Source organism: Haliotis cracherodii, unplaced genomic scaffold, assembly GCF_022045235.1.
Source record: "Haliotis cracherodii isolate W230 unplaced genomic scaffold, xgHalCrac1.p SCAF_15, whole genome shotgun sequence".
Classification (NCBI taxonomy): Eukaryota; Metazoa; Mollusca; class Gastropoda; order Lepetellida; family Haliotidae; genus Haliotis; species Haliotis cracherodii.
The window spans coordinates 21,903,391-21,927,017 of NW_027266270.1; the positions used below are offsets into that span (position 1 = coordinate 21,903,391).

Genomic DNA, 23,627 nt, shown 5'->3' on the forward strand with positions numbered 1-23,627 from the left:
AGTTAACGTTATAGTCTTGGCAGAATTCTTATCAACAAGACCATTGAAGATCCGGGTATGAATAGGTCTTCAGCAACCCATGCAACAGGCGACCATGCTTGTCGTAAGAGGCGACTAACGGGATCGGGTGGTCAGGCTCGCTGACATGGTTGATGCATGTCATCATATGTCAATCACTGGAATGTCTGGTTCAGACTCGATTATGTATATACTTCCGTCATATACCTAGAATATTGGTGAGTGCGGCGTTAATCAAGAAACAAACAAACAAACTTAACCTGTCTCAACCGGTATCACACTTGTATCACTGATATCATAAGAAAGCAGGTACAACATAGCATACATGTAAATTCACACAAGTTGAAACAATGGAATGCATGGCCGTCCCTTAACACAAGTTCCAAACTCCATATATAATGTACCATGTACCTGAAGCTAACGAGATCATCTCCTTTATTGATGGCAAGGTACTTTCCAGATCCCTACATTCCAATCAGACCTCCACAGCAGAACTCTTTATACTGCGTCTTATTAATGACTCGGAAATGCGCTCCCTACTGCCGTGCATGGAGTAAACACAAGTACGCAGACGATCTCCGTCGATCACAAATAGTTCTCTCACCTGCGTTTTTTACCTGAGGTTACGAACTCGAAGCCGTTTTCGGTGAGTAAAATTCATGTTACTTTTATATATTTACAGTGTATATACACGTGTTTTGCAATAAAGACACATCAATGTAATTATGATGTTAGCTGTATAAAACCGAGCGGGAGGAAACACACCCTTCGTGAATACATAACCGTCGCCCACATCAGTCTTAGTTTTGTTGGATTTTAATACACGAATGAGGGAAATACACATTATAGAATGTGAGAAATGCTTTCTAGTAAAACTTTCGTGTGAAACCATTAAAATCTGCCATACCTAGACATGCCAAGAACGGTGTATTGGATACTTCTAGCTGTTGGAATGTGTGCATGTAAAATCAAGATTAATGACTCGGTTTAGATTTACTGTAAACCGTTAGTTTATTCTTTAGCGCTAAGAAATAACCCATTCACCTGTGCTGGGTTGTGTCTTAATAGGTCTGCAAAACGTCATGTTTCATAGTTAAACGCCGTTGAGATGACTACTAAATGCTTTGTTCTTGGTAGTTCCCATGCATGCAATGATTCAGTGATTCAGTGGTCCAATGCATGTTCTCTCTGGTCATATTCATTAGGACACCTGATTCTACTTTGATTCCACTTAGTCGTGTACAAAACGATGCTCTCTTCCCTGGAATATCTGCTACTGGGAATAACTATGAGTACACACTTTAGATAAATGTTGTGAGCTGTAGCAACAACTGCAGGACTAATCGATGAGAAATGCAACTATGGAAGGCACTACTATGGAGGATGTGTTAGTAGCACGCTACAGTAACAACCGATGAAACATTATTAATTAACGGCCATTGGGGTTTCCCACCCGTACCAGACAGGGGTCATGTGTCCATCAGTTCATCGACTGGTATACAGTAAACTACGGTTATAACGAACTCAAAGGGACTACTAATTTTAGTTCGTTATAACCGTAATTCGTTATAAGCATATATACAGCATAACTACAGCATGTAGTCGGGACTAAAAAGTATTTCGTTATATCCGTTAGTTCGTTATAACCGTAATTCGTTATAAGCATATATACAGCATAACTACAGCATATAGTCGGGACTAAAAAGTTATTTCGTTATATCCGTTAGTTCGTTATAAGCGTGTTCGTTATAACCGTAGTTTACTGTACTACGATACATGAGACATGAGGGTTGCGAGTAACCAGTTGTCGATAGTAAATCAACTCGAGACAGCCATCAAAGTTATGAAAACGAACATCGTTACTGGAATATACTTGAATGTATTGGTACTAGTAGTGTCCCGTACATAGTAGTGTCCCGTAGTGTCCCGTACAACGAATAATTCTTTGTGGGGACGGTCCAACAAACTTGTTTCATAGGCATTATTTAGAAGTTGATGGCTGACAGGATGAACACAATTTTATGGATGACAATTTCTTTAATACTGTAAAAAGCGACGTTTCGGTATAGATCCTTATACGGTATAAGGATCTATGCCGAAACGTTGCTTTTCACAGTATTAAAGAAGTTGTTATCCATATAATTGTGTCTACCTTGATGGTCCAACTCTCAAAATATGCCTGCACATGGTGATGCGTGTCCATCTATTAAGCCTTGAATCCGTCGTGTGAGTCCCCAGCCTGTAGTGCTATAAATAAAATTAAATTAAATATTAAAAAAACAACGAATTTGTTTTTTTAAATATCGAAGTCTAGTTGCATGGAATGATATATGTTAGTGAAGGGGTGGCCCGTTCTCGTCTAATGCTCTCTCTCTATGAGTTGCGTCCCTTAGTCATGTCAGTCTCCGCAGGTCTTTGGTTCGATTCTCTCTCTCTCTCTCTCTCTCTCTCTCTCTGATCCCTGTAAAACCACAATTAGTAGTCACAATCACACAATCATCAACAACAACGTATCATCTCATCATAACAATAACGGCCATGTTTATAGTCTCCCTATGATGAAGCTACCCCCGGGGAAGCATCACTATTACATCCATCTACCTGTATTGATTGCCCGTCTTACATCACCCCCGTCGTCACACCCCTCCCCAATCACAACATCATCTATATTGTATGCCGTTGCTATGTTGTCAGGTTGTAGACCTTGAGTCCAATTAACGCTGCTGTCGGTATGAGATGCAGCCGCGGCCTTTACAGCGCACGTCTAGCGGTGTCGTGTACATGCATATTGGGGAAATTGTATACAGGTTTTTAAAAACGGGGTACACAGATGAACGTCTGTACGCAGCAATGAAAGCTGGGTCATATAAGATTCGTGTGCAGGTCCTGTAGGGGTAAAAGAAACGATCATTAAATATTTGTGCTTTTGATCGATCGTGGGATTTATCACGTGGTGATTCGGAAGACGCAGATAAGGAGGGCATGCATTGTTGTCCCTGAGCTGGCCTAGTGAGTTAGAACTAACACTAACCATCCTTGAAAACTATAATTTCATGTTAATTTTCAAAACTATGTTGCCTTGTACGTCCAGTGGAATCTGTTTCGTCGGATAATCGAGACTTTTTAACGTTGCTCTCTAGCTATAACGTTGACGTTGTATAGAAAGGTGTCGATCAATATACAATGTATTGTTACCTTCCAGCTCTTTCGGCTACATTTCCCAATTGCTTTGGTCCTTTAGAGCATTGCTTTTCATTCCGTTTTTACTCTACTTACAGTTAAGCTGTTCAATCAAGGTTTCACCATCAAAGTCCAGATCAAGTTTTCACTAGCACTTATTTTTTATGAACCCTTATGCTTAACATTTTCGCGAACACCTTGTGTCATCACCGACTGGTGATCTCTCTCATCAGTATTCCATTAATATTAATATCTCTATAACGTTGTGGTATCTGTTTCGTCAGATACTCGCGATCATGCTCTGGCGTTGAGGTTTTGACTTAACTACAAGATATAAGTCAATTAAGTTATTATCGCGAACTCCATTATGGCGAAGCTCGCGGGGCCGTGTTATAACTTCGAGATATCCAGACATTCGAGATTACGCGACATGAATAAAATATAGTAAGGCGGTCCGGTCCGGGGAATAGGGTTTGAGATATCGGTACGTAAGAGATAACGGGGTTTGAGATCACGTGGCTCGACTGGAACAGTGGGGTAAATATACCTCTGGGTGGATTTGACAGCTCTAAAAATTTTACATCCCACAAAACTAACTCTCTGATGTATTCACAGTTCAAGGCAATGAAAAACAGTCTAATAGTCATCGTTTGTAGAGGAGTCCTAAAAGAGTCATGTAGAATATTTGATTATGGCAAAAAGTGAAGAGAGCGATTATGTTGACAGGTATTAATAAGCCTTGGTCTTGAGTTCATAAAAACTTTGTGTTTTTTGTAAGCATTAAACAAACGTATCAACAAAACCTGAACACGGAAAAATATAAAAATATGTATTTAATAAAACACAATGAAGTTGTACAGAATATATGAGGCGAGTGTTCTCCAGAGAGTACGAGATTAAGAGAGGGAGTGTTAAAAAAACAATTTGTAAAGTAAGTTTCACACACACACTCACTCACTCACACACACTCACCAACGCACATTAACATCACCGAACGCACACAAATATTCACAAACAAAACTAATAGTAATATCTCTTCAAATACAATTATTGTTACAATATTTTACTTGGTTGGTGCATGTCATCGATCCACATTGCGTGGATCGATGCCCTTGATGTAAGTCACTGGACTATCTGGCCCAGACTCGATTGTTTACAGACCGCCGTCATATAGCTGGTATATTGCTGACTACCACAAATCATTTTTACCCGACACAGTGCGAATGTAGAATGAATTACCGGACATTGTTCACTAAAGAAACTAAGCGGCAAAAGAAAGTATAGGCTGGCAATTGGTCATTTTCCTAAAAACAGCCATAACTAGTGGAAAGTGGGTATTGGGAATATGACTGCCCTGGAACTGGTACCAAAAAACACCTCACCTGAACGCGCCACCTTTGACGGCGCTCGTGCAGTGGCAAAAAAATGGTGAAACAGGTTTCCCGCCTATGGCATAAACTGCACGTGCATGTTAGCTGTATAAATGCGTTCGTCTGTAGAGTATAACCACACGTGATGAAAGCACACAAAAGAAATGACACTGTCACGGGAGCAGAGAGAGAAACATCGGTATGGCCGAAATGGGGGCAACACAGGTCCAAATTGCCAGAAAGTTTGGTTGTACACCATTGACAGTAGCCAGGCTGATTCAACGGTACAGGCAGACAGGGAGGGCACAGGACAGGCCTAGAACCGGACGACCCCGATTGACAACACCACTGGTAGACGGTCAGATACGGCTCATTCACCTGCGAAACAGATTCGTAACGGCGACGGCGACGGCGACGGCGACGGCGGCAACAGCGTTGGGACATCCCATTAGCCAAGGTACAGTACTACGACGACTTCGTGCTGCTGGAATCCGAGCTTATCGTCCTTTCCGAGGAATGGTACTGACTGCTCACTGCGGGGCGGTATTTGTGGAGATCAGAAGACTGATTTAGTGATTATACAGGGAAACCTGAAAGGTGGGCAGTACAGAGACCAAGTGTTGCAGCCAGTTGTGCTTCCGTTCTTACAGAACCAACAGCAGGGGACATTGTTTCAACACAACAATGCCAGGACCCATACTGCAAGACTGACTCGGTACTTTCTAAACCAGCAGAACGTTGACGTTTTGCCCTGGCCTGCCCACTGTGGCCTGTGGGACCATCTTGACAGACAGATTAGAGCACGCCATCAGCCTCCCGTCAACAGACAAGAATTGCAGCAGGCCCTGAGAAACGAGTGGCAACGGATTCCAGTCCACGTCATCAGAAGACTGACGTCATCGATGAGGCGGCGTATCACAGCATGCATTGAGGCAGCTAGAGGTCATACACGCTATTGAAGGCAATTGTGTCGACAATGAACTTGTAGTGTGTCTGACAATTTTTTGGTGACATTCCAGACAACTTTTGAAAATGAAATTTCTTACCCCACCATTGTTTACCTTGAGCTTACATTACCTGTGATTCGACAATTTCATTCAAACTGTGGTTGATCAATCATTTGTTACCCCTCCCTAGATTATATTATAATTCACAACAAAACCTCTTCTTGCTATTTTTTTATCGATCATGGAACTCGACCTATACTTTCTTTTGCCGCCCAGTTTATATCACCACAACAGAAAATCCTAAAATATTTGGCTTTAACTTAGACTATGGTACCCGTTTCTGTTAATTTATCCATTGCCGCCTCAGGTTAGGATGCAGTGATTTAAATGCACACAAATATCATAGACATATTCATGAGTCTACTACCTGCTCTTGTGGATATCATTATGAGGATCCTACACATTACTTCTTTTCATGTCGCAACTACTGCAGTCTTCGGAACAATATGTACTACTATGTAAAGGGATATGTCTTGGATTCAGTATTATATTATATTAGATTGGAAACAGTCGGTAGCAGAACAAATCAAATTTAATGGTGGCATTTGGCAAAGTTCTTTTATATGACCGTTTCCTCTATGAGTGAGTGAGTATGATTTTACGCCGCTTTTAGCAATATTTCAGCAATATCACACATTGTACCCATGTCGGGAATCGAACCCGGGTCTTCGGCGTGACGAGCGAACGCTTTAACCACTAGGCTACCCGACCGCCCCGTTTCCTCTATGAAGACGTACGCGTTTTGTTGTCAGTATTGAGAAAGGTATCTTTCAGAGCAATGTCCATTCCTTATCATATTGAATTAACATCAAGAACAATTACAACTGATATCCAATAATTTTATTAAATATACAGGTTCCAAGAAGATTAATTATTTGATTATTGGTGAAGCTGGGTAAATAAAGGTAGCAGAAAAAATCAAATTTAATGGTGGCATTCGGCAAAGTTCTTTTATATGACCGTTTCCTTTATGAGAGAGTGAGTATGATTTTACGCCGCTTTTAGCATTATTCCAGCAATATCACGGCGGGGGACACCAGAAATGGCTTCACACATTATACCCATGTCGGGAATCGAACCTGGGTCTTCGGTGTGACGAGCGAACGATTTAACCACTAGGCTACCCGACCGCCCCGTTTCCTCTATGAAGAGGTTTTGTTGTCAGTATTGAGAAAGGTATCTTTCAGAGTAATGTCCATTCCTTATCATACGGAATTAACATCAAGAACAATTACAACTGATATCCAATAATTTTATTAAATATACAGGTTCCAAGAAGATTAATTATTTGATTATTGGTGAAGCTGGGTAAATAAGGATGACAGACTTTGCTACCGGGTAGTGCCAGCTGCACACAGTGGCATACTAAACACCTGACAATAGACCATAAACGAATGAGTGGATACGTTACCTGCATCTAATGATGTGTTAAAGCGTTACCAGGCTAGAATAGGTCAGAATGAAAATTATCTTGTAATATTTTCCCGTGTGTTGCCTGCAGATTAACATACTTAAAGGTTCACCCAGCCATATTATCACATAGCCGACAAGTTCAAGCAGCATGCTAAATACGTCTTAGGTAAACCCTCCACGCAATACCATAATTGTATAACTCTATATTTGTACTTGGATTCTACAAAAGATTAGTGGACAAACGATAGAGGCGAACAAATGCACAATGTCCGTTTTTAGTTGGGATAATGTTATTGCATAATATCATGTAGAACATTAGCGTGTACTTGCTTGCCCGTCTACCTGTAGTCAACATAGTACAGTTGCGATGGACTTCGGTGCTGAGACAGGCTGAGGCCACTACTGGGGAACGAGATCTCTATCTAGGTAAATGTTTATGATCTAGTACATGTTCAACAACACATCCGTATACAACAGTATGGCTGTTCGTGCATACTGCGTCGACGTTTTTCAGTATTTTGTAAGAATTGCAGTTCAATTTTGTTGAACGCTCATACTTGATCAAAGATAATATTGTACAAACCGATATCCTGTAATCGCCATTATTATATTGTGTACATTTTAAATTAGTGTAAACCGTCGCGATTTCAATTATAAATTAGAGATAATCGCAAGCGCAGGTTAATTAATACTTTATCTGCTACAGTTTGGTTCAAACAATATCCCACAGCGGATTTGTTGACTTCCTCTTTGTTTTGTAACAAAACAATTACAAGCGGTTGTTATTAGAAAACTACTGACTCAACCTTATTGACAAGGGCGCTAATTAGCATCATTAAGAGCAACATCGTGTGCATTGAAATTGACATTCATTTTGACACCCCTTCAACCCCCGTTGTATTGTCACGTCGTTTGTAATGAGACCCATTGTTACCAGTAGCGCTTATTTGTATAACCATAGCAACGTTACTTTGCTGACATTAACGAACTACTCAGAAACGGGTAATGGGTATATAAGACGTGTGTTAGTAAGCGATACCGTTATCATTTAAAATTCACTTGTCAAAGATCAGGGTCGTGGGCCACACTAGCTAAGGTACGTTTCTGTCACACATTGGTGCCTTTTGTAACCGCTATGTTTGTATTACGAGTGTAACTGGGTAATTATTAAGGCTAAGCATCCACCTGTAACATGATAATAACATATAATAGTACAGATACAGCTGACTATGATTCTGCTAAACAGTGGTTAATGTTTATTGATTATAACTGGCTTGTAGAATTATGGAATGATAGAAATTTAGTAAATGGTACTAAGCTAAGACCGAATAGACAATTCAAAACTGATTTTTATACTGAGAAGTATGTCAGTGCTTCACTTGATAGATATGAAAGAAGTATTCTGAGTAAATTCCGATGTGGAACCCTGCCTAGATTAAACTAGGGACATACACAACCTGTAACACCTTTAGTAAAAAGACTCTGCAAGTTTTGTACCAACTGTGTTGAGGATGAAATGCACTTCCTTATAACTTGTGATCTTTACTCAGACCTACGTTACAATTTGTTTAATTCTATTTCTAGTTTAGATTCCTCCTTCCTACAACTTAATCCAGCAGACCAGTTCAATTATATAATGAATAATGATTCAATATGTAATAAGTTAGCCGTTTTACTGACCAAAATGTATAAGCGTCGTTGTCACACACTTTCTTAAAATCATGTCACTACCCAAATAATCCCGTTTTCATGCATTGATGTATATTTTATATTTTATATTTTATATTTTGTATTTTGTAATTTATATTTTGTATTTTGTATTTTGTATTCTATATTTTATATTTTATATTTTATATTGATGTAACACGTATATTCGTGTCTCGTAGGCCAATGCTTGCCGGTGGATGTACTTTTAATTCAGGCCATATTTGCAATGTTACTGATTTTTATGCATCCGGTGACACGTTAACAAAATCTTCTTCTTCTTTTTCTTTTTCTTTTTCTTTTTCTTTTTCTTTTTCTTTTTCTTCTGTTCTTCTTTTTCTTCTTCTTCTTCTTTCTTCCATGTAGAATTCCGACTCCTAGCATAAAGAAACTGATCAGCGATGTTTATATAATTAAAGGTAGTAGAATTACGGATATTTTATTGAAAGAGCACCCAGATGTTTCCAGTTCTTATTTAAATAAAAAACTATGAATGATAGATAAAAATAGAGCGTTATTTATTATTCGCTGAAAAACATTTTTTTCCGTTTTGTAGCTACAATGTAGTGTTCTAATTTACATGCGAGTCGTAGGTTCTTCTTTCAATACATCTAAGCCAATTACTTCGGTAATTTGGTTATTGAGATGTATTTTGGACAGTCATGTATGATTGTTTGTTGTGTAACCCCGACGCACTCAGCAATATTCCAGCTTTATGACGGCGGTCTGTAAATAATCGACTCTTGTCCAGACAATACAGTGATTGACATCACGAGCAGGGATCCACACAATTGGGATACGATGACGTGTCAGCGAGCATGATCTACGATCCTGTTAGTCGTATCTTACGACAGGTACAGTCGATTTTTAGGGCAAGCAGGGACTGCTTAATCTCACCCGGATTTTCACGGGGACAGGCATGTATGAGAGAAGCTCGATATCGTATACCGTTAATACCTTACGAACGATTTGATCATTTCGAATTTTTTTACAGACTATCGCAGAGTCGGGTAATCAAACATTTCCAGTGATAATCTCCACAATCGATCCCCATCAAGACCATCAACACCTGCCATGATGGGCCTTCGGTTGCTAAATGTGAGAAATGCATTGTCTACATCTGGTAAGTGATTAAAATTACCATTGTGTCGGTATTTATTCATGTTCACGAAGAGACCCATTTAGAACTGCGTTCATTAAAAGTTACATGAGGGTATAAACACGGTTTTTTTACATTTTGTTAGCAATATTGCCGCCATATCAAGGCGGAGCACCAAAAAAGGGAGGAATCAAATCCGGGTCTTCGAACGAACCTTTCATCATCTCATTTGGACAACTAAACTACAAATAGATATGTAAATGTTTCACATGTTACTCGTAGTGATACTCCGAGTGTTCAACTGGGAACTGAGAACGCGTGTTTGGAACTATGTCATACAGGTGACACGAAACTGAGGCGCATGTAACTTTACTTATACACATAGGTACACAAGTATTATAGTTATTTCCGTGTGTAACGGTGTGGAATGTACCCCCATCACATGTCTAGTTGAGTCAGATCTAATGGTATTCCTCGCCATGAAGACACTTTCGTCCTCTAGCATGTTGTGTGTTGTAGTATAGGTGTCTATTGTAATTTGATACTGTTCGTAACGCCGCCTATTGCATTTTGTAGTATACGGGTCTGGTCTAATACTGTTCCTCAACTTGAAGACACGAACATAACGTCCTTTAACACAGCCTGTTGTGTGTTGTAGTATAGGGGTCTGGCTTAATACGGTTCCTCAACTTGAAGACACGTACATAATGTCCCCTAACACCGCCTGTTGCATGTTGTAGTGTAGGGGTCTGGCTTAATACGGTTCCCCAACTTGAAGAAAAGTACACAACGTCCTCTAACAGCGCCTTTTTCTGTTGTAGTGTAGGAGTCTGGTCTAATACTGTTCCTCACCTTTACGACACGTATATGACGTACATAGCTTTCTTCTCCCCGTCCTTCAACTAATATCAGTAATGATGAAGTGAAGCAACCCTATCAATTTGTCCTCATGTTATCACTTGCAACATGTTTGTTTCGTTTCTACAAGCGTCATACCAAAAGACGTTACAAGATGGTACTTGTTGTTACCCTGTCTGGCGCTCGGCATTGAGGGGCTAAAACCAGGACTGGTCGGCTCGGAGTCAGTATACTGTGTCTGTGTGAGGTATTCATGTTAAACTGCGGCATGGTATCTCAGTGCGCTAGCACTATAAATCGGCATCAGTCCGGACTAGTACAAGCAGCCACACACACACATACACGTGCATGAACGTCGCTATATAAGTGCAATAATCTTGGACGCGACGTTAAACACAATTTCACCTCACCTCACCGTTTCTACAAGAAAGAACACTTTCTAACATGTTCTTACATTTGTTTTGTTCCAGGACAATGGAGACTGTTATCCAACAAGCGCGTTCTTCTTGTGTGTGTGCTGTTCATCTGGTTCGTGATGCTGATGTTCAGGAGCACACCAGAACAACACGACTCCGAAATCAAGCTTCTGCATCGTCAAGTAGTAAGAGCTCTCACTCAAAACAATTTCTACGGCCACGCTGACATTTACAAAGGCATGTGGTACTTTGAACCCAGAGAACGCCTCGTCACACCACTTGAATTCCCTTTCATCTTAGATGGCGCTAAGGTCTGTGAGCCTAATGACAAGCCGCTACTACTGGTGGCAGTCATGTCTCTCCACAATAAAACAGAGCAGAGGGAGGCAATAAGACGGACGTACGGACGTACTGCTAAAGGACGCAGTTGGCCTGGCAAGAAGCTCTTCGGACCTGTGAAGCTGGCGTTCTTTTTCGGTGTCAGTAATTCTTCACGGGAAAACTCTATCATCGAACAAGAAGCCAAGCTGCATAATGATATTGTGCAAGTCAATTTCACCGAATCGTATTTTAATTTGACATACAAAGTGTTAATGGCAATTAAGTGGGCGAAGATTTATTGTCCGAAAACGTCATTCATTATGAAAGTTGACGAGGACTCATTTGTAGACATACCACGCATGACAGACATATTACTGTCAGTCAACATGACCAACCAGATCTACGGCCACTTCCATTATGACGATCCAGTAGAGAGAGCTGGAAAGATGAAGGTAGCCAAGGATGCTTATCCCGTAGAAAGATACCCACCACATGTGAAGGGAAACATATATGTGATGCCTACTCTGTTGGCTACACGTATAATGTTACTGTCACAGTTTTTGCCGTATGTCAACATGGAAGACGCTCACATCACTGGAACACTTGCCAAGATCCTTGACGTCAGACATCATGACATCCCGACTGAACAATATAACCCGTATGGAGGGCCGGACGTCTGTGACTTTGCTTTGAGCAGGAAGATCGCAGCGCAACAGGTAAACGCATCTGTTGCGTATCAGATATGGGATGCTATTGAAGATCCGACATTGTGTATAAAGTAAACGCATGGGTGTCATTTGAACCATAGTGTAGCAATGGATTGCTAAAAGCTTGGGTTGTGTGTGGATCAGTGTATGAAGACACATGGACAGAGCATGGTTTCATGGACAGCTGGTGTCATCTTTGTGACATCTCATTTGTGACAATAAACGCAGATGTGTTCCTAGTGGACAACAAGTGATCGGAGATATTTATTACGAGCAGTCTGGCTGCGGAGAGAACCTGTTTTAAACACATTTATTCATTTATTTTTGTCAACCATTTTGGTGACGATTGCATTTTATGATGATGAAAAAACTCTTGATAAATGCGATAACAAATGTATGGAGACGAAGGAAACATAATTTGTAGGGTTGCAGCCTCTGCTGTATGTGTGAACACAGGTTATTTCCCAGCATCGATCGACATACAAGAATATTCATAAAATTGTTTGCTCAAGACCACCGCCAAGGTAGGAAACATTGAAATTCCTCGTCATGTAATGTTAAGAGGAATACAGTTTGTCGAAGTATCAATAGCAGCATATATATTGACTCAAGCCAAAAAAGAATCATGACGTCACGGTGACTGAAGCAAATCTGTATGACGTCACCACGACTGATAACGCTTTTCAATATTATGATGTCATTGTGTTTCTGTTGAATACAATAACAACTGAGCAACTATGCATATGCGCAACTTGTTTTTATATTCCATGTTTCGTGAAGTCGCGTCCTATTTATTTGTATCTATGTTTCTATGTTTCATTAAGCTGTACTTTGTTCCGAAATAGTTACAATGTTGGTGATGACGTTTTCACTGTCCAGGTGCTGGCCAACTTGTGATATGCGGTGCCAGTTTATCTGAATAAAACATGTATTAGTTACCACGCCGTTTTTACTGTCTTTTGAATTAGGTGAGGGAACAACCCATACTGGACGTATATCTGTACTCAGAACAAAAGTTACAAATACTCAAGTATCACATTTTCACCTTGAAAATAGACCCGTGAAGATCCGGGATGGAAAAAAGTTTTCAGCAACCCATGCTTGCCGTAAAATACGACTATGCTCGTCGTAAGAGGCGGCTAGAGGGATCCGGTGGCTAGGCGTTGACTTGGATTGTCATCGTAACCCAATTACGTGGCTCGATGCACATGATATCAATCACTGTATTGTCTGGCCAAGACTCGATTATTTACAGACCGCCGTCATATAGCTGGAATATTGCTGAGTGCAGCGTTGAACAACAAACAAACAAAACAAAGAACACTTGAAACCACGACGCTGTTTCTAGTGTCCATAGAAATCATCGGCGGTGTGTAGTCGTATAGGCTTCTAATTACTACGGTTCTGGGCTTTAACAGACCGGAAGCGGTGTTTCCGGAAAAGTTGGGTAACGCGGACAAGGAATACCCATTGGACCGGTGTAATGGCGTCACAGTGTCGAGTGTAAGTCAGGGTAATCGGGTGAGTGAGTGGTATGGTTATACACCACTTTTGTCCATAATTCAGCAATATCATGGCAGCGGGCACAAGGTATACGTTTTACATATTGTACCATTGTGGGGACCGGAAACAAACCCTGGTCTTCGACTAGCAAACGTTTAAGCCTCTAGGATGCCCAACCGTTACTGTATTTGCAGGAATGCCCCTAAATATGTAGGGATATATAACGTGTTTACAATAAGTAATCATGCCAGTTATTAACCGGAGTTGCACAAAGCAATAGGACACTGGCGAGTCAACTTTTCAGTAAGGGGCTTAAGGTGGTTTTAGGTAATTTTTAGGGCCCTGGATTGCAGTTCACAAACTACGTCGTGGTGTACACGATTGCTATACATACAACTTGATTAATCTTATTGGGTGTGTAAATCATTATTATTTCAATATGGAAAGGTTGTCGCTTTTATTTAAGTCATAGGAAAGAGTCAATTATGTAATGTCTTGTATGTTCCTAGGCCTTTAAAGCACTTAAATAAATCTGATATATATGTATACTGACTCCGAGCCGACCAGTCCTGTTTAGCCCCTTAATGCCGAGCGCCCAGCAGGGTAACAAGAGGTACTATCTTTTAACGTCTTTTGCTATAACGCGGCGAGGTCGAACCCCGGACCTTCGGCTGTCCGAGCGGACGCCCTATCACTAGACCACGGATGGAGGCGGTGACTAAAACAAGTGAAGAGCGATAGGCTAGCTTAGTGGTTAAAGTATTCACTCGTTAACCTGAAGACCCAGGATTTGATCCACAAGGTGGGTACGCTGTGTAAATACGTTTCTGACGAACCTCGTCGTGATATTGCTGGTATATTGGTAAAAGCGTCGAAAACCCAAATCGTTATTAAAACAACTGTATATTCTTTACTTATCGTTATCGTAATAACTAAAATTATGTTAAGTGGTTTGCACTGACCACATGGATGATGAATACCCAGTCACAGGTATCTCGATCTATTAATAAAATGAAGCATCAATAATCTTGTTTAATATTTAGCTGCTGCAAGCTATGCTGTTTAATGGTTAGCTGTGAAGATTAAATAAATAGAAAACTATTTCAAAATAACAAACAAAAACAATCCTACATGGATATGAGATGTAGAGTTATCCTAAGAGCCGGGAAGATGACATACTTTTACTTAGTTAATACATATTGTCATGGCACATGTGCTAATGCACCAAATAGGGGGATGGGTAGCCTAGCTGGAATATTACTGAAAGGGGATATCTCGTAAGCGCACCGAAACATAATAAAAAGGTGTGAGTTACTTTCAATGCCTACATAAGCATTACCATGTAGAACAAATGTAGTGTTATACAGCACAGTTTCGGTGGGTACTGCTAGATATAATTGTTGCAGAGGTCGTGTTTTGTTTTCATCTGGTCAGGGCCACACGGGTAGCCCAGTCGTCTAAGGTGCCGAGCTTCGCTGTGTAGAGTTGCGTCGCTTGGGCACGCTAGAAACCTATGAATGTGGGTTCGAATCCTGATTCGCCCCGAATATATTTCTAGGTTTGTCAGCTCGTGCTTGTGGGTTTCACCACAGTGGTAAAGCAACAGTTTGTAAAAAGTAATCTGCGGCTGGGTAATTTTTAGGCAAAAATAAGTTGGTGTAATGAAGAGTGGGGTAAGAAATCAATCTGAGACGTTCATGATCCCTGTCGTAATTGAAATGTTGTACATTTGTGCCGAAAGAGCAGATTTATTGATAAGAATTATACAAAGATAGGATATCTAAGACACCCATCCCCAATTGAGCATAATGCGAAGTTTAAAAAGAAATAATTCTAAGTTTGAAATCAAATTATATTTTGAAAATAAAATCATGTAGAGGTTTTCTTTGGGTGCTGACTAATACAGTTCATTTTAAAGTATATAACCTCGATAACTTCAGATATTTTAATTGAATATCAAACATATGATAAAATTAACAGAAAAGTATAGTTTCAATTTATAGTGCGTGAGTGAGGTTTGACGCCGCTTTTAGCAATATTCCAGCAATATCACGGCGGGGGACACCATAAATGGGCTTCACAATTTGTACCCATGTCGGTATTTTCCCCCTATCCCGACCAGATAAGCAAATATCCTCACTTCGAAACCTCACAGGTTTCAACATAAAGTTAAAATTTTGCCGCCAGTTAATAAAATGTACATAACGATAACGATACGACATAGGATCAGCTGTTATCGGTATACTAGATAATGGTGGTAAATTAATGATGATTATATGTTATTATTTTTCTTTTAAACAATGAAAGGTAAAATTTGTAATAAATAGATTGACTTGTCAAATAAAAAGTCGATTTACTGATAAGTGGTTTGATGGAATGATGCCCGATGTCCTTATGTTTTTTAGGTGAACAACTGACATGCCTTTGCATGTGTTAGTGACGGGCGTGGCAAGATAAATTTCTATTTGTGATTCAAAGTGATCGTACAATGGACTTTTATTTCAGAAGAGAATTTATTATTTATTATTTATTGTTTATTATATAACCAATTTTCCATCAATATCGGGACACCAGAACTTGGCTTCTCCTATGTACCCATGTGTGGAATCGAACCAGAACCTTCGTAGTGACGAGCTAACGCTTTATCCACAAGACTACCCAATGGCTACCAGTGATGCAAGGTGTGCCAGTTGATACTCCGCGCTCTCTGCAGGTGTACTCTGTCCAGATGTCCGCCAATAAACCATCAATCAACGGCCACCACCATCATTAAAATATAATTCCTTCATAAAAACTATAATGGCCTATAGAGCACATGACAACTTAACACGAAGTAGAATATACATGTTTATTGACAGAACGAATGTTTGCCCAAAACACAACCAGGCTTTCACTGTGAATGAGGCAGTTGCAGGTAGTACAAGGGTGTCTCACCCATTAGGATGTACAAAACAGAAAGCACCGTGGGTTCGAATCCCGATTTAACTGATTAGGATCCTCGCTTTATCATCGCCATACCTGTAAACGTCTGTGAATGAGTTTATCTCTGCTTTGAACGGTATTCCATTAATATCACGGCGCGTCAGCTTGATTTTTGTGCAAAGCCTAGACGTTCACATTTGGTTTGTTGTTTAACTTCCCATTCAGCAATATTCCAGCTCTATGACGGCGGTCTGTAAATAATCGAGTTGGGACCAGACAATCCAGTGATTGACATCATGAGTCACACAATTGGGACATGATGACATTCATCAACCAAGTCAGCGAGTCTGACCACCCGATCCCGTCATTTGCCTTTTACGGCAAGCATAGTCACCTTTCACGACAAGCATAGTCGCCTCTTACGACAAGCATAGTCGCCTTTTACGGCAAGCATAGTCGTCTCTCACAAACGTGTACAATTTTGGTGTAACCATGAGGGTGGCAATGGTGTTGACTAGCCAAGAAATCAGGGATTCGAACCAAGTCTTAGGTGTTTGGCACGTCATCGATACGCAACTCGACACAGCAAATTGCAACAACTGAGACAAAAAGAAAATTAATTGACACCCACTGGCCTGACCAAAATACTTTTCAAATTGGTTGAAATCTAACTCACCACTGTGAACCAATCATTTTAATACAGCATGAGTGTAGCTCGTACTGAGAAGCGAACCAGAGACCGTATATTGCAAGTTACTCTTACATTCATCACGCACAAAACGCTACCCACACCTATATATATTAAATAACCCGTAAAAACCGAACATCTCTGTAAGTGCATCAATATTAGCTTCTTTTACTTTTTTAGTTGAACTACTCGTTAATTTGAACCGAAATCGTACATTCGTCTTTTTTGTGGTGACACCATGCATCGGTGTGTAAGTTTTAGCACCATAGCTAAGCAGTACTTCGATGCATCGTTAGAAATTAGGGGGAACCTCAACAGAATCCTCGATAATTCGGACCCCTTAGACTGGAAACCTTGTTAGTCCGGGCCCGGTTACATGAGAAACCACGTCAGCCAGAACCCCGATTGACCGGAAACCCTATTAGTCGGACCGCGCTAGACCGATAACCTCAGTAATCTGGACCCCTGTTAGACCTGAAACCTCATTGTTCTGGAGCACGTAAGACCAGAAACCTGTATTTGGCAATATTTTGGCACTTGTATCGTCATGAATTCAATACATTGTGGCTTCATTCGCAGACCATACATTGTAAGCCCTGTGATATAAAAATATAGTTAAAAATCTAGCTATCTGGCAATATTTGGCTTGTATATCGTCATGGGTTCGATATATCGTGCCAGAACATACATCCAAATGTCTGGATGATATGGTTTCTGTTTTGTTTTTATGGAAAACATTCATGACTTAAAAACACGGCGAAAAAAGTGTTTTATCCTCCCAAACAGGGAACATGTTGAACTGTCCTTGACCTTCTCCCACACTCCATACATCATCTTCGCTGTGTACTGTTGTGACACGACCTTGACCCTGTTAGCGATTTCACAAAAGGTCGCAGGTACATTGCGGTCATATAACGTTTCCGGTATATCAACGTGGCGAAGTCTGTGAACTTTGGCAAGTATCCCGGTAATGAAAGCGTCCTCCATATTGACGTACGTCATGTAGGGCGCAGTGTGGAGGAGCCGGACCGCCACGTCTGTCTGCATGACGTACAGGTTCCCCTTGACGTGAGGCGGGTAGATGGGCGGGTGGTAACTCGACTCGCTCACGCCGTATTTCCCATCTCTTATCGTAAATTCGGAGTAAGATAACGGTCCGAGTATGTGTCTGGACCAATCGGAAGAATACAATTGTGATAATATATATGGAATATTCACGAACACATCCTCATCCATTTTCATCACAAATCTTGCGTCAGGGCAATGTTTCTCAACCCATCTGTACCCCATGAGAACTTTTAACGTCAGGTTCGTATAGGAGTCCGTGAAACTAGCCTGGACGATATCTCGGTTACTTAGAGCCTCCTTCTTCAACGCTTCATTAAAGTGTAAAGTGTTGTTCCCGAACAAGAAAACCATCCTGACATCCATCCGTTCTTTAAAACCCGGCCATACCCCTCCCCGTGCAGTGCTTCCCCAGGTATCCCTGATCGCGTCCCGTTGTGACGTCATTTCCGGCGTCGATAACACCATCACCAACAGGAATGGTCCTTTGGACTTGGAGCAGACATCGGAGTTGATAAGGAAATCATACTCCAGAAATATCTTCTCTGTAGACGACGGAAGGAAATAATCTTCATATGGTAAAAGCCTTTCGTCGCCGTAGTAGGTGTGTCTGGAGCTGTAGATGACGCAGAGCAGGACGACGGCCGCGACACAGGAAACGCCCGCAGTGGCACAGCGTCGTACTGTCACACGCATCGTGGAAAGAGAACTGGAACAGAGAAAGCAGAAATTTACGTTAGACTTAGTTTGTTGTTTCTCTTTCTTTCTGTTTAACGCAGCAGTATTACAGCTATATGAACATGAAATTGAGTCTGTACATGATCTAGCCTGGACCAGACAGTCCAGTGATTGACTTCTTGACCATCGATCTACGCAATTGGGATACGATGACATGAATCAACTAAGCCAGCTTGACCACCCAATTTCCTTTGCCGCCTCTTATGACAAGAATGGGTTGCTTAAGACCAATTCTAAACTGGATCTTCACGGGTCGACAACCGGTCATCAAGGCATTGTACTGAGGCACCGATCAAATAAATTACTGAATAAGTTATATAAATGTGCAAATAATCAGTTTTGTGTATCGTGCATTTGTAACAAAGTGTTTGGAATTGGAAACATATCTGAATATGTTGAATATAATAACATGCGAGTCGCTGCTCATAATATCTACCAATGGTTTGACAGGGTCATTTTCAGGCCCATTATTTACTTGTAATAGGAATATGTCTAAATGTGGCGTTAAACAACAAACAAACAAATTATGACTAATTACTTGCTACCAAATTAGGGCGATTATGTGTTTGTTTGATTGTTTGTTTTTGTTTGTTTGTTTGTTTGTTTGTTTGTTTAGCGCTGCACTCAGAAACTGACCATTCAGGATGGTAAATCGCTCAAATCGGAATGTGAAAATATCGGAAAGTTCAAACACTCGATCCTGTATACTTTCAAGGTAATATTTGAAATTTATGCAGATTTAATAGAATTATTTCTTTTCTATAATTCAAAATTACCACTTGCAAACAAGAAGGTTTGTTGGTTGGTTGGTTTGTTGTCTAAAGCCGCACTCAGCAATATCCCAGCTATATGACGGCGTTCTATAAATAATCCAGACTGGAGCAGACAATCCAGTGATTAATATCATGAGCATCGATCCACGCAATTGTGATCGATGACATGTATCAACCAGGTCTGCGAGCATGACCACCCGATCCCGTTAGTCGCCTCTTACGACAAGCATAGTCGCCTAAGAAGGCAAATATACGTTTTGAATGCCTTCATAATTAATATTTTATATACTTCAACGTCACGTCGGCTTTATCTAAGTCATATAATCACGAGGGCAAATAAGACAGATTGTCTGACGACAAACAATCAGCAAACATTCGCATCAAGGCCACCTTTATATCTTTGTAAATATTTCGTAGATCTACGGTAACACTCAGACATATTCCTGTGCAACGTGTCAGGGCTCGTGGGTATTCTGGGGCAGACTTATGTGTGACGTAACCGTCGACGTAACACACTCGTACTGATGGATTTACGTTTAGGATTAAAGTCACAGATTACCACATATACGACCGGGCATGTTGCTATGCCTGCTTGACAACGTCGATTACATTGACACATGCATGGACATGGGTGCTTTTACTAAAACGGGGGAAATGGCTGTAGGATTTACTAGCTTGTAAATGTACGGGTGAGATCAACCCCATGTATGTGTTTCTGTTTTAAATGGGTCTTTGTTCGACGCATACCCTCGGGTCATACACATGCCCCCACTAATCACGTCGTCATACAGCAAGACCACAGTGTTGATCTGGATATTGATCTAAACAATATATCCCGTGCTGGGGATCAGGGTTCCCATGCTTCTTTAACTAAATGCGTTATTCTTGAAAGGAATTTTAAGACCATGGCTAAGTTCGAAAAAGCGCTCGTAGCGTCAAGACGATTGTAGCTTCATACTGAAACAAGAATCGTGACAGTTTTGTTTTGTTTATCTTTGTTGTTCAAAGCCGCACTCAGCAATATTACAGCTATATGACGGCGGTCTGCAAATAATCGACGCAAATGGGATACGATGACATGCATCAACCAAGTCGGCGAGCCTGACCACCCGATCCCGTGAGTCGCCGCTTACGACAAGCATAGTCACCTTTTACAGCAAGCATGCGTTGCTAAAGACCTTTTCTCTATCCGGATTTCCACGGGTCGACTCATGACAGTAGGTATAAGATATTGCTTTGTGAAACGCAGCCTCGGACTTACGACTGACATTCCCATGGCCATGTAATACTACATTGATAGTTTGGAGATACTAACATTTGAAACAAGCCATGTCTCTACTGAAACTTGACATCAAGGAAAATATGTAACCCCTGATCAGGATATCCCTTCATTGAGCAGAAACATCTGCAGAAATTGTTGTGAGTGAGTGAGTTTGAACAGTATTCCAGTTATGTCGCGGAGTGTCAGTTTGCTGTGGGAAGAAAACCGGAAGTGATGCAGGTCTCAGACGTTAACAACTTTGGTGAGACCCGCGAGCACGGCAGGGTGCTGATCATGACAAACCAAAAACCATAATCTGACCGAACCGGGATTCGAACCCACGATCCAAGATTGTTGGCATGTCCAAGGGACGCAACCTTGCACAGGGAATTGTCAGCAATAGTACAGCTATATGCCGACGGTCTGTGAAAAATCGAGTCCAGTGACTGACATCATGAGCACCGATATTCGGAGTGAGTGAGTTGGGTTTAACACTGCTTTTAACATTATTCCAGTGACATCACAGTGTGTTTACTCGGAATTGTGACATGATGACATGCATCAACCAAGTCAGCGAGCCTGACCACCCAATCCTGTTAATCGCCCCTTACGACAAGCAATGATGGCTGAAGATCATTTTTTAAATGTTTATGGTAATATTGAAACATTACAGAGTACAAACATTGTGCAACGTGGCAGTATGCATATCACATATATCATATGACTGCATCAGAGTAACTAATGTTATATTTGGGATAACACTTCCTTAGTAAAGTACAGATTCTAGTACTTTTTTGGGTTGAGTCCCGTGCGGGATTCGAACCCACACCTGCCAGGGTGAGGCACCTAATCGCCAGCACACAAAGTCAGCGATCTAACCCACTCATGCACCGAGCCTTCCACAAAAATGAACGTCCGACAACTGGTAGTCTAGATCACGTACTTTGAGTACCCCCCTGACAAGTGTAAATTGGCACGGCTCCCATGGCCGAAAGCCATGAATACACAATGCCATTTAGAAAGTGGTCAAATGTAACTAATGTTATATTTGGGATAACACTTCCTTAGTAAAGTACAGATTCTAGTACTTTTTTTGGTGGAGCCCCTTTCATTTTTTGTGGAAGGCTCGGTGGCTGAGTGGGTTAGATCGCTGACTTTGTGTGCTGGCGATTAGGTGCCTCACCCTGGCAGGTGTGGGTTCGAATTCCGCACGGGACTCAACCCAAAAAAGTTCTAGAATCTGTACTTTACTAAGGAAGTGTTATCCCACATATAACATTAGTTACATTTGACGACTTTCTAAATGGCATTGTGTATTCATGCATCAGAGTACTTACTTTTGTACACAGTGTCCGTCCTCTATGCAGGAACTGTTGTTTTTATACAAAAAAATATTCCCTCTTAAGTAACAGTATGTGACATGTCTGTGGCAATGTATGTCAGTTCAGAGCACAAATACTTCTCTGGCAGAATACAGTGTTATACAGCGTAACTAAGCTACCTCGACTCATTTTGACTTATGATAGTACCACTTGTTGCCTAGCAACGATCTGTTGCGGCCATAATTATGGCCTATCTGGTTCAGGTGTTCGCTTATCTCATTTCGCAATAGTACAGATAATGACAGATATTTTCCCGAGTTCGAGCTCCCAGTTCTGTGAATGTGTTCATGTCACAATAACCTATGTGTGGGGTTCACATAAAGGCATACATATTAAGGGAGTACATCTTGCGTATTGTACAAATATACTTGGAGTTAAACAACCGACAGGTAATGCATTGCATATTGTGAATATCCATTAAGATGTACCAGACTACCAAACACAGGAGTAAATTATTAACTGCTGATATTTGCATTCGCAAGGGATATCGATGTTATGAATATATGTTTGACAAAGTTGAAAATGATGGTTAGCCAAAATGAACATGTGAAGTTAAGAATGTAATGTTTTCAACTGAACTTAGCATTAATCAGTAGTTAACCACTGTTAACTTTCCTATGATGAAACAGAGACGTTTTTTAAATCAAAGCATACAAGAAATAAGACGCCAAATTTATAATTCCTCTAAATGTATGTTATACAAATTTTATTTTGATAAAATCCTTTTTGCAATTTCATTTAAGTAAATCATTCCTTGATTTGTACAGAAATTATATTTCAAAATTTAGATTTTCTTCTCATATGCATGTAATTGAAACTTGGAGGTACCAAGGTTTAGAACTTTGTGACAGAAAATGTCCTACTGCCCTTTAGATAAAGAATAATAATTTAATCTTGTACGGAAATGTCCATTATATGATTGTTTCAGGAAAAAGTTTATCAAACACTATTGCCGTTGGAAAACATTTTCAATTTGAAAAATGTAAAACAAATTGTTTTGATATTTTTTTTATTGTAAAGATAATAATATTGAATTATATGTATGATAATTATGTATTCTCCATGAAAGGTGTATCCGCGTCCTGTATACTGTATTCTTTCTGTTAATACGATTGTTACTTATACACTGATAAGCTGTAGAGCTTAAAGTTAATAAGGAATTGAATTGACATTCCATTTTGTTAGCGACAATGACAGTGTAT

General features: G+C 40.5%; 2 protein-coding genes across 2 annotated transcripts; one reads left to right on the plus strand and one right to left on the minus strand.

Annotated features, from left to right (window-relative positions):
• The first annotated feature begins 544 nt into the window (after positions 1 to 544).
• On the plus strand, positions 545 to 12,871 carry LOC139461949 (beta-1,3-galactosyltransferase 5-like). The gene is made up of 3 exons (XM_071243438.1): positions 545 to 664; positions 9,687 to 9,815; positions 11,120 to 12,871. Exons 2-3 carry the CDS (start codon positions 9,767 to 9,769, stop codon positions 12,166 to 12,168), a joined length of 1,098 nt encoding a protein of 365 aa, XP_071099539.1. The 5' UTR covers positions 545 to 664; positions 9,687 to 9,766; the 3' UTR covers positions 12,169 to 12,871.
• Positions 12,872 to 16,529: 3,658 nt separating this feature from the next.
• Positions 16,530 to 18,967, minus strand: LOC139461950 (beta-1,3-galactosyltransferase 5-like). The gene has a single exon (XM_071243439.1). The coding sequence runs from the start codon at positions 18,965 to 18,967 to the stop codon at positions 17,945 to 17,947; it is 1,023 nt and encodes a 340-aa protein (XP_071099540.1). The 3' UTR covers positions 16,530 to 17,944.
• Positions 18,968 to 23,627: the final 4,660 nt, after the last annotated feature.

Bases quoted from the DNA above. Each gene is read 5' to 3' on its own strand.
- LOC139461949 (XM_071243438.1), top strand. From the start codon at position 9,767: ATGATGGGCCTTCGGTTGCTAAATGTGAGAAATGCATTGTCTACATCT. The intron at 9,816-11,119 runs GTAAGTGATTAA...GTTTTGTTCCAG, and splicing joins AAATGCATTGTCTACATCTG to GACAATGGAGACTGTTATCC.
- LOC139461950 (XM_071243439.1), bottom strand. From the start codon at position 18,967: ATGCGTGTGACAGTACGACGCTGTGCCACTGCGGGCGTTTCCTGTGTC.